The 11,370-nt window shown below is 37.4% G+C and overlaps 1 protein-coding gene across 1 annotated transcript in view; it reads left to right on the forward strand.

The window, feature by feature from the left end:
• EIF4G2 (eukaryotic translation initiation factor 4 gamma, 2) overlaps positions 1-9,796 on the forward strand; it is a 16,323-nt gene extending 6,527 nt beyond the window's left edge. The window contains exons 3-23 of the mRNA XM_012654178.1: positions 348-474; positions 778-843; positions 1,356-1,496; positions 1,973-2,075; positions 2,756-2,887; positions 3,008-3,074; positions 3,169-3,320; positions 3,677-3,787; positions 3,973-4,056; positions 4,146-4,244; positions 4,358-4,499; positions 4,596-4,756; positions 5,123-5,236; positions 5,784-5,909; positions 6,058-6,162; positions 6,258-6,473; positions 6,557-6,815; positions 7,138-7,342; positions 7,482-7,693; positions 7,778-7,899; positions 8,961-9,796. Coding sequence (XP_012509632.1) covers positions 348-474; positions 778-843; positions 1,356-1,496; positions 1,973-2,075; positions 2,756-2,887; positions 3,008-3,074; positions 3,169-3,320; positions 3,677-3,787; positions 3,973-4,056; positions 4,146-4,244; positions 4,358-4,499; positions 4,596-4,756; positions 5,123-5,236; positions 5,784-5,909; positions 6,058-6,162; positions 6,258-6,473; positions 6,557-6,815; positions 7,138-7,342; positions 7,482-7,693; positions 7,778-7,899; positions 8,961-9,026 — 2,810 coding nt within the window. The 3' untranslated portion in view covers positions 9,027-9,796. The remainder of the gene's footprint in view (positions 1-347; positions 475-777; positions 844-1,355; positions 1,497-1,972; positions 2,076-2,755; positions 2,888-3,007; positions 3,075-3,168; positions 3,321-3,676; positions 3,788-3,972; positions 4,057-4,145; positions 4,245-4,357; positions 4,500-4,595; positions 4,757-5,122; positions 5,237-5,783; positions 5,910-6,057; positions 6,163-6,257; positions 6,474-6,556; positions 6,816-7,137; positions 7,343-7,481; positions 7,694-7,777; positions 7,900-8,960) is intronic.
• Positions 9,797-11,370: the final 1,574 nt, after the last annotated feature.

The following is an 11,370-nucleotide window of genomic DNA, read 5'->3' on the forward strand; positions in this document are numbered from 1 at the left end:
TTAGAGTTAGATTTTTGTTTGTGTTATTGATCTCAGTGCTCAGTTTTAAAGGCGGTAGAGTGTCGCTTTTTCAGATTTGTTCTTATCAGTTTGAGATGTTCTTGCATTTCTATGAAGGCTGTTCTTTGTATCTTTGAACATCAGGGAATTTCCAGGTGGCCAAACAAAATGAAATTTTATTGTCTATTTGTGTTTTGAGTACATTCTAGTTTATTCTTGTGAGATCCGCAATGCAGTGAAAGTTCAATCAACTGCAGTGCCAGGATCTGATATAAATTGTAATTGAATGAAGGTTTATACATTTGTATATTAGCAGTATCTAATTTTGGTGCTCTTTCTCATTCTAGGGTTTTCATTTCTCCGATACCCTCCCCTCCCCACCCCATCCATTAATATTATTCTTTTGAAGATTCTTCGTTGTCAAGCCGCCAAAGTGGAGAGTGCGATTGCAGAAGGGGGTGCTTCTCGTTTCAGGTATACATAAATTTAATTTTGGGAATCCTTTTGAAAAGGCCAGTGCTAAAACCAAGAGTCACCACACCAAATAATTCTTAATGGGCTGCAATTTTAATTTTTAAAGTTCTTAAATTTTCACTGGCAGTCTTCGTAAATAATTGCCATCTGACAAATGTAATCACTTGTTTGGTTTTCCTTTAGGCCCAAGTTCAGTCTTCATTTGTGGTGTGGTATCTAAAATACAAAATAAGGAAACCCTTTATTCTTTTTGAGTGACATATAAGTGGAGTATAGTAAAAAAAAAAAATTTCTTTTAAATAGTGCTTCTTCGGGCGGAGGAGGAAGTAGGGGTGCACCTCAGCACTATCCCAAGACTGCTGGCAACAGGTATGATAAACATGTAAAAACAATGAGTTTTATGAATGGTAGATTTAAGTTAAGAGTTTTTCCCATACACGACAGTATAGTTGTGGCAATAGATATCAGGAATCCTAGTCTTAAGGGGCACAGTTTTTGCTAGATATCCAAAATATAAAATATCAACTCTTGGTTATTCCTTAGCCGTATCATCTAATGTAAGTTGGGGCCCTCAAATTGTTACTTTTTTCCTCTTATTCTTGGAATTATTTTTACTATTTCTGAAATCAGTTGTTATCTCTACTAATTGGTGTTAGTAAAGTGGTGTGCATGCAGCATGGTCATAAGACATTAGAAAGTGTTGATTCTCAAGATGTGGTGCCTGGACCCAAAGCATTGGCATCACATGGGAATATTTACTAGAAATGCAAATTCTCACGCCCCACCCCAAACCTACCAAAGCAGAAACTGGGGGTGGGCCCAGCAGCCTGTTTTAGCAAGCCCTTCAGGTGATTCTGATACACACTACTGTTTATAATCAGCGAGTTCCTGGGGAAAACCCCAGGGCAAAACGCTCAGAAATGGATTCCTGCACGAAGCACTAGACGAGATGACAACTCCGCAGCAAACAACTCCGCAAATGAAAAAGAACGACATGATGCAATCTTCAGGAAAGTAAGAGGGTAAGTTTCAAAGACTGTTTTACTAAAGGGAGGGAAGGAATATGAATTAGCTGTGTTTCTCTAGTCTAAGAATCATGTTAAAACTGAAGAGTTGCACATCAATATTTCGGGGCTTACAGTTACTTTCAGCCATTGGGTTATAATCCACAAGTCTATTGTTGCTGGCACTTCCCTTGGCTTGGTATCTAGCCCGGCAAAGCATGGGATATAATGGTCTAGCCTTGATAATGAGGCACTCTGAGCTTTGAAAAAGTGAGAAAGGTTTCTTGTCAAACAGCTGTGTACTCCCAGTCTGGAACAGATGTTATAAAAATAATAGGTTTATTTTAATATCCCTTTGGTTAGATGAGTAAGAAGACATGTCTTGATATTAAAGGTAGCAAGTAGAAGAAAAAAATCAACAAAATTTAAGGGCTGTTTTTGAACTCAATTTTGTGTATTGTCTGACACTGAAAATGGGATCCCTTTTTCCCCAGCATACTAAATAAGCTTACTCCTGAGAAGTTTGACAAGCTATGCCTTGAGCTCCTCAATGTGGGTGTAGAGTCTAAACTCATCCTTAAAGGGGTCATACTGCTGGTAAGTTTTAAATGTTGGCTTAACTCAAAGGGGAAGGAAACTTAACAAACTCCAATTTTGCTTAAAACCCTAAAATATGAACTAGATGTATGTCTATATTTTTAAATACTGATAGTGGTAAAAATAGAACCACTAACTTTTAATAGCATCAGATTTAAGAGGTAAATTTTAAGTTCATACTATGCTTGAAGAGTTAAATGGGGCCTAATAGCAAACTACTTGTTTTCCTTTTGTAGAGAACACCATATTTTGGTCTTGGAAAGGAATTGTATGATAGTTGATAAAAGATTCCAGTGTCTTTTTAAAGTTTTGCTATCTAAGATGTTTTCTAACACCTGGGAGAAGGATGTTGACTAGATGAGATCTGTATAACTGGACATTTTTGGTATACTGTAATGGCTAATTGTATTTTTCCAGTCTGTGCACTAAGCACTTCACCTGCATTTAAATTAGTTTACACAATAAACTTTAAAAGAGAAGTGTTCTTATTTCCAAATTTCAGATGAGATAAAGAGAACTGTCAGAGCTGGTAAGAAATTTGTCATGAAATTTAAGATCCTTAAGACTACAAGAAAATACTGAGTTACAAAGGCTTTTTTTCTTTGAAAAAAATTTTGTATTTTTAAAAAGTGACATTTTTTGTTACAGCAGCACAATAAAAAAATGACATTTTTCTGTAGATTGTGGACAAAGCCCTAGAAGAGCCGAAGTATAGCTCACTGTATGCTCAGCTATGTCTGCGATTGGCAGAAGATGCACCAAACTTTGATGGCCCAGCAGCCGAGGGTCAACCAGGACAGAAGCAAAGCACAGTAAGTGGTAGTTTTTGTTTGCTTATTTTATTTATTTTTACATCTATTCTGTATTGTTTGCTTATTTTAAAGTTGATTTGAAAGAATTAATAAAGTTTGACAAATGTCTTTTGTTTGCAGACATTCAGACGCCTCCTAATTTCCAAATTACAAGATGAATTTGAAAACCGAACCAGAAATGTTGATGGTAAGACTTTATATTTGATACTAAGTAGTACTGTGTGTGTTCAGCTAAATTCTGAATGTTGACTTTGGTTTTTTTCTTTTTTTCTTTTCCCAAGTCTATGATAAGCGTGAAAATCCCCTCCTCCCCGAGGAGGAGGAACAGAGAGCCATTGCTAAGATCAAGATGTTGGGGAACATCAAATTCATTGGAGAACTTGGCAAGCTTGATCTTATTCATGAATCTATCCTTCATAAGTGCATCAAAACAGTAAGTAGGACTGGGCATTTAGACTTAGACGAATGTAATCAATGGGTACATCATTGAGGGAAATGAGTCGGTTGTTCATCTGAGTGGGTGTTGGCCAGTGGTCAGCAAAACTTAAACGTTGTAGAACAGTATCTAATATGGAAGTATGCAGTGTATTTTACGGAGTAAGTGTAAAACTAATTATACACTATGTTAAAACTGCTAAATTTGGAGGGATTTTTTAAATACCAGTAGAAAGCACTATACTAGATGCTGTGGGAACTATGAGTGAATGCAAATGTGAAGGAAAAGTACTGCATCTAAACCAGAGTAACTGTAAAATATTGTCAGCACCTGGTATTTTGTTCTTTTGATAGCTTTTGGAAAAGAAGAAGAGAGTCCAACTTAAAGATATGGGAGAGGATTTGGAGTGCCTCTGTCAGATAATGAGGACAGTGGGACCTAGATTAGACCATGAACGAGCCAAGGTACGTATGTTGTGGAGAGAAGCGATGTAAGCAGTTTGTCTTAACTTTATATAATCAAGCAACTTACTTTTGTGATGTTATAGGGGATTGCTATATTTAGTCATTAACCTTGGTTTTAATATGAAGTCTTAAAAGCTTTAAATTTACACTTTCACTTTAGCTCTTGTATTTTTCTCTCTTATCAGTCCTTAATGGATCAGTACTTTGCCCGAATGTGCTCCTTGATGTTAAGTAAGGAATTGCCAGCGAGGATTCGTTTCCTGCTGCAGGTAAAACTGGTTTCTTTAAATGTGTTGGTAAACTGAGTTTTTTGTTTAGGAGTATTAAAACAAAATTTTCATTATTTTTTAAATTAAAGGATACCGTAGAGTTGCGAGAACACCACTGGGTTCCTCGTAAGGCTTTTCTTGACAATGGACCAAAGACGATCAATCAAATCCGTCAAGATGCAGTAAAAGTAAGATAGGTTTTAAGTCTATTATTGTAAAAGTTTTTTGTTTTCCCAGTATATGAATTTTAGTTTTAAATAAAATAGTGTACAGAGACAAAAGTTCTTGTTCATTTCTAAAGGATCTAGGAGTGTTTATTCCTGCTCCTATGGCTCAAGGGATGAGAAGTGACTTCTTTCTGGAGGGGCCATTCATGCCACCCAGGATGAAAATGGATAGGGACCCACTTGGAGGACTTGCTGATATGTTTGGACAAATGCCAGGTAATTTTGAACAAAGTGGTGGTTTGTTCAAACGAAAAAAAGTCAGTTTGGATTTTTAATTAGTAGAGTTTAAGAGTTGTCCATATGCATTTTAAGGTAGCGGAATTGGTACTGGTCCAGGAGTTATCCAGGATAGATTTTCACCCACCATGGGACGTCATCGTTCAAATCAACTCTTCAATGGCCATGGGGGACACATCATGCCTCCCACACAATCGCAGTTCGGAGAGATGGGAGGCAAGTTTATGAAGAGCCAGGTAAAAAAACATTTAAAAATGTTCAGGCGGCAAGTGTTAAATTCTGCAATATATGTGATTTCATTTCCCTTTTTAAAAAATACGACTATTTTAGGGGTGTTTTTTTTCCCCCCTAAACCACATTTATATCTGTGACAGTTATTTCAAACAGTGAATTGCTTATCCTTAAGATTAGTAAAGTATTAGTAAAATCACATCACTTTATTTGACAGGTTAGATTTTTATTCTTCTCTGTTTCATCTTTTTCTTTCTCTGGGCAATTCATTTGAGCTTTCCTTATGGCTTGGCTCATCCCTTTGGTACTTGATTACCATGATTTGTGGACCCCCTTTTTATCTAGACTTTCTTTCTCCCTTTCTGAAATAGGGGCTAAGCCAGCTCTACCATAACCAGAGTCAGGGACTCTTATCCCAGCTGCAAGGACAGTCGAAGGATATGCCACCTCGGTTTTCTAAGAAAGGACAGCTTAATGCAGATGAGGTACATTTGCCTATGTTATTTATATACCATAGTTTGTCAATTCAGAAATTTATTGCCCGATGATTATAAAAAGACGCATTAAGAGGACTAATGCTGGAATTCTTCACCCTTTTCTCTCTTTTCTATACTACTTTTTCTTGCTTTGGATGTCCAGTGTCCTATGAGCGAAGATTATGAGATATGAGGGCAAATTTCTTAAAGTCTTTATTAGTTAGAGCAAGGAAAATGGTTGTCAAGATATTGTTGCAGTTTCCCTGTAAGTAAGATGATTTAACTAAGACATTTTCCAACTCTAAATTTGCTTTTTATTTGAATATTTTAGTCATGCTGATCCTAGGAGAATTCTCATAAATGCAAGCTTTATAACAGTTATCATGTGGATCAGATCTTTCTTGGCAGAAATTCCACCTTCTTAGTTTCTAGAGAAACTTATCCCCTAGATTCTATCATGTTGTATAGAATTTTAGGATGTTAGAATGTTACATTTAAAATGTCAGCCAAATTGCACGTTGTTAATTTGGCTGCTTTGATTTGTTTTCAATTCCAGATTAGTCTGAGGCCTGCTCAGTCGTTCCTAATGAATAAAAATCAAGTGCCAAAGCTTCAGCCCCAGATAACTATGATTCCTCCTAGTGCACAACCACCACGCACTCAAACACCACCACTGGGACAGGTATGGACCATCGTATGACATTTTCTGTTGTTCAGTACATTCTAAAGATGTGTGAAGACTTTGGTGTTCTCTTCCCTCTACCTTCACATGCTTTTTTAAAAATAATAGTAATAATAATAACCGTATCTGTAATGTTGCTTATTTTTAGACACCTCAGCTTGGTCTGAAAACTAATCCACCACTTATCCAGGAAAAGCCTGCCAAGACCAGCAAAAAGCCACCACCATCAAAGGAAGAACTACTTAAACTCACTGTAAGTTTTAAATAATCCCATTTTAGTCTCTAATTTTTAGAGTATATTTGGGAAAGAGAAAACACTAAAGATAACTTGGATTGTATTCTTTGCAGGAAACTGTCATGACTGAGTATCTGAATAGTGGAAATGCAAATGAGGCTGTCAATGGTGTAAGGGAAATGAGGGCTCCTAAACACTTCCTACCTGAGATGTTAAGCAAAGTAATCATCTTGTCACTAGATAGAAGTGATGAAGATAAAGAAAAAGCAAGCTCTTTGATCAGTTTACTCAAACAGGAAGGGATAGCCACAAGTGACAACTTCATGCAGGTAGAACATTTTCCCGATTCTGTGATAAGAATTCTTACCACTCAAATTTCAAAACTAATAAATTGTTGTCTGTTCCTTCTAAGGCTTTCCTGAATGTATTGGACCAGTGCCCCAAACTGGAGGTTGACATCCCCTTGGTGAAATCGTATTTAGCACAGTTTGCAGCTCGTGCCATCATTTCAGAGCTGGTGAGCATTTCAGAACTAGCTCAACCACTGGAAAGTGGCACCCATTTTCCTCTCTTCTTACTCTGTCTTCAGCAATTGGCTAAATTACAAGATCGAGAATGGTTAACAGAACTTTTTCAACAAAGCAAGGTCAATATGCAGAAAATGCTCCCAGGTAAGAGAATGCTGATTTGGTTTTTTATCATATATCTAGAGATTTCTAGTACTCTGGATTTAAAGTTGGTCAGGCTGATTATCCTGTCCAGATAATGATAAACATTACCACGGATAGCTGTTACCACTTCATGAAGAGATTGTTATGATTTAACTATTATTTGATCCTTATGTTGAGAGTTTTCATTTGCTGGGTTGGTTCTTTATTCTTTTACATAAATCTTGTATATTTGGGAAATCAATCATAAAGCTCTACTCTCTAGACAAGCCAGCTGGGTAAAATGGAACTATTTGATGATGCAAAAATGGTTTTGTCTGTTCAGAGATTGATCAGAATAAGGACCGCATGTTGGAGATTTTGGAAGGAAAGGGACTGAGTTTCTTATTCCCACTCCTCAAATTGGAGAAGGAACTATTGAAGCAAATAAAGTTGGATCCATCCCCTCAAACCATATATAAATGGATTAAAGATAACATCTCTCCCAAACTTCATGTAGATAAAGGATTTGTGAACATCTTAATGACTAGGTAAGATGAGTGATGCTCTACATAAAGTTATGTTTTATTTACAAGAAAATAAGTCTGCGTGGCCAGAGGACTAAGAGTTGTCTGTTTCTTGAGCTAGAAAACTCACTTTTGGGTTCTAACAAGGCCTCTTTCTGCCCAGCTTCTTACAGTATATTTCTAGTGAAGTAAACCCACCCAGCGATGAAACAGATTCTTCCTCTGCTCCTTCCAAAGAACAGTTAGAGCAGGAAAAACAACTGCTTCTTTCTTTCAAGCCAGTAATGCAGAAATTTCTTCACGATCATGTTGATCTACAAGTCAGTGCCCTGTATGCTCTTCAGGTGCACTGCTACAACAGCAACTTCCCAAAAGGTGAGAGCACCATTACCTAAGAATGATGAGTGTGGGACAGTTCAACAGCACACTAAATAATGGGATTACATTTTGCTTTTTTAGGCATGTTACTCCGCTTTTTTGTGCACTTCTATGACATGGAAATTATTGAAGAAGAAGCTTTCTTGGCTTGGAAAGAAGATATAACCCAAGAGTTTCCAGGGAAAGGCAAGGCTTTGTTCCAGGTAAATGTTACATAAAAAATTTGGTCTGCTTAGTTCAGTTTGTTTATTACTTCAGGTGAAAAACCTTCTTTTCACAGGCTCTGAAATAAGGTGAGATAATCCTAATTAGTTGTTTGTCTTCACCCATATATCATTCTACACTGTTTGTTTGAAACTATGGTTAATTAAGTAGGCAGTTAGCAACAAAATGTAATGCTGTGAAATAAAGTCATGTTGCAATTCTGGTGGTAAGATGTTAAATTAGAGGTAGCTAACATTTTGTAGCAGTAAAGCTACTTACGTAGATTGGGCGATTGTGCGTGTTTGGATTTAAGGTTTTTAAAAAACTTCAGTAAAGAGATTGCTTCTAATTTCTCACAGTTTAGTTTTCTATCATGAACTGGAATTGAAGCCCCAGGGGAAGAACATATATCAGTACATCCTAAAATCAGCGTGTATTAATCACCTGGAGAGTAGTGTAAAAGTAAAAGTTGGTTCTAGGCCTGATCACAGATTCTGATTCAGTAGGCATGTGGTACACATTCCAGATGATTCTCCTAAGTTTTCTAAAGGAACCAGACTTTGAGAAACATGGTCTAGATCATCTTACTTTACTTTTATGGTATACAAACTAGGTTCATGAGGATCATCCTTGTAGTGTTTGTTTAGCCCTGTCGTTGGGGAATCTGATTAGTAGTTTTGAGGTGGGACTGGAAATATGCTCTTTAGAAACACCCCCCCCCCACACACACACACACACACACACACTTGCTAATAACATACTTAGGCTTGTAGGATCCATTGTACCAGACTAAAATAATTCTGAAACATAACTGGAGAAGTGTCACCGAAGAATGAAACAAGCTAACTGGCCATAAACAGCTTTTATGTTATCGCAAACCTGAATAAACCATTCTTGTGTAACTACTACATTTGCAGCATGTTCTGAGGTTGTTAAAAATTATGTGGTACAACTTAGAACTTTTGTCCTTGGATGGAATTCTAGTTATATCAAGCCCCAAACTTGACTTTCATTTTCTGTTAAGTACTATTTATTTTAAGTTAACAAATCTAATTCACAGGTGAATCAGTGGCTAACCTGGCTAGAAACTGCTGAAGAAGAAGAATCAGAGGAAGAAGCTGACTAAAGAACCAGCCAAAGCCTTAAATTTGTGCAAAACATACTGTTGCTATGATGTAACTGCATTTGACCTAACCACTGCGAAAATTCATTCCGCTGTAATGTTTTCACGATATTTAAAGCAGAAGCACGTCAGTTAGGATTTCCTTCTGCATAAGGTTTTTTTGTAGTGTAATGTCTTAATCATAGTCTACCATCAAATATTTTAGGAGTATCTTTAATGTTTAGATAGTATATTAGCAGCATGCAATAATTACATCATAAGTTCTCAAGCAGAGGCAGTCTATTGCAAGGACCTTCTTTGCTGCCAGTTATCATAGGCTGTTTTAAGTTAGAAAACTGAATAGCAACACTGAATACTGTAGAAATGCACTTTGCTCAGTAATACTTGAGTTGTTGCAATATTTGATTATCCATTTGGTTGTTACAGAAAAAATTCTTAACTGTAATTGATGGTTGTTGCCGTAATAGTATATTGCCTGTATTTCTACCTCTAGTAATGGGCTTTATGTGCTAGATTTTAATATCCTTGAGCCTGGGCAAGTGCACAAGTCTTTTTAAAAAGAAACATGGTTTACTTGCACAAAACTGATCAGTTTTGAGAGATCGTTAATGCCCTTGAAGTGGTTTTTGTGGGTGTGAAACAAATGGTGAGAATTTGAATTGGTCCCTCTTATTATAGTATTGAAATTAAGTCTACTTAATTTATCAAGTCATGTTCATGCCCTGATTTTATATACTTGTATCTATCAATAAACATTGTGATACTTGATGTAATTGTATGTGACTGAAAAGAGCTTCCACAATTTATGGAGAATTACTAGCTTTTGTTTTGAGGTATACGAAATCAATCTTAGTCTGAAGATTTTAAGACTTAAATTCTTAAATTCCCTTTTCGTCACATAAGATTTAAGGTTGTTCCTCAGGTTACTGGAAGTAAATAATGTAAATAATTGCTATAATCTACAAAGTTAAGTCTCATGAATTTGGAGCAACTGCATAGCAACAAAAACTTGGCGACATTTGTCTTGTGTCATACTAAAATATGGGGTGATCTCTAGACAAGCACAGCCATCTTGCAGGAATCATTGTCAATAGCTGCCCCTGGATTTCTAGGGAGATGCCTGTTCCCTCTCAAGAAGTACTGGTGTCCCAGTAAAATTATCTGGATTCTTGATCCAACTAAAGCTCTGCATGGAGGTGAATATATTCTCAAAAACCACTTAAAGGGAATTTGCACCCCAACTCCATGCTGACCAGATGTCCCCCCTGGAATATCTTGACGATCCTAGGTTTACTTAGCTAACATTGGCTTGGATAGGGGCTCTTGAGAAAGTGTGCTACTGGAGCCCTGGTTGATGTCTTAACACCTAAGCAACCTGTTCTTGGTGGCTAGGGGTAACCCTCAAGGCAGGCAGTCATACTGCTGATTCTGATAGGACTTCTATTTTTGAGGCAGGGTCTTGCTCTGTTGCTGGGCTAGAATGAAGTGGCATCGTCAGAGCTCACCACAACCTCAAACTCCCAGGTCCAAGTGATCCTCCTGCTTCAGCTTCCCAGGTAGCTGGGACTACAGGTGTGTGCCACCACCCCTGGCTAATTTTTATTTTTTGTAGAGATGTGTTCTTGCTGTGTTGCCTAGGCAGTCTCAAACCCCTGGCCCCAAATGATCAGTCCTCCCGTTTCAGCCTCCCAAAGTGCTGGGATTATAGGTGTGAGCCACCCTGGCTGTCCCTGATAGAACCTTTGATGTCAGAAGAGGCTCTACCTGCTCATGCTCCAAGAAGGGGCGGTCAGTAGAACCTAGTATTTTTGTGTCCTATTTGAATCGGAAAAGCTGATGCAAATTTTCTGTTCACTGAAACTTCAACAGCTTTTGGTGGGTATCTCAAATACACCCAAATTAAGGCTAAGCAGAGGCTTGTATAAACCTAATAGAGATTTCAGGAGACTGACTTTATAAGACTCTACAAATAAAGGAGCTATAAATTGTTCCTGACCCTCTGCCCAACCCTTCCCACTAAGAGGGGAAAACTAATTTTTAACCTAGGGAAGGTAGCTTGTGGTTAGGGAGGTGATCAGCCATTGTGATTTAGCTCACGGCCAGAATTTTCCCAGTTCAGCCAGGGTATGTGTAGTGGTTTCTCATTGCTAAAAGAAATGCTTTTGTTCTCCCACCACATACACTCAAAGAATCAAAATATTTAAGTGAGCCTTAGAGAAGATAAAATACTATCTTATTCCAAAGACAGAAGTGTTTTATAACCTACCATACTATGGAACAACAGTATTGGGATGTAATTGGCATGCACCTGCATGACTGACCTATAGTGATCTTAATATCAGCAAAT

This window comes from Propithecus coquereli, unplaced genomic scaffold (assembly GCF_000956105.1).
Source record: "Propithecus coquereli isolate 6110/MARCELLA unplaced genomic scaffold, Pcoq_1.0 Scaffold44, whole genome shotgun sequence".
Lineage (NCBI taxonomy): Eukaryota > Metazoa > Chordata > Mammalia > Primates > Indriidae > Propithecus > Propithecus coquereli.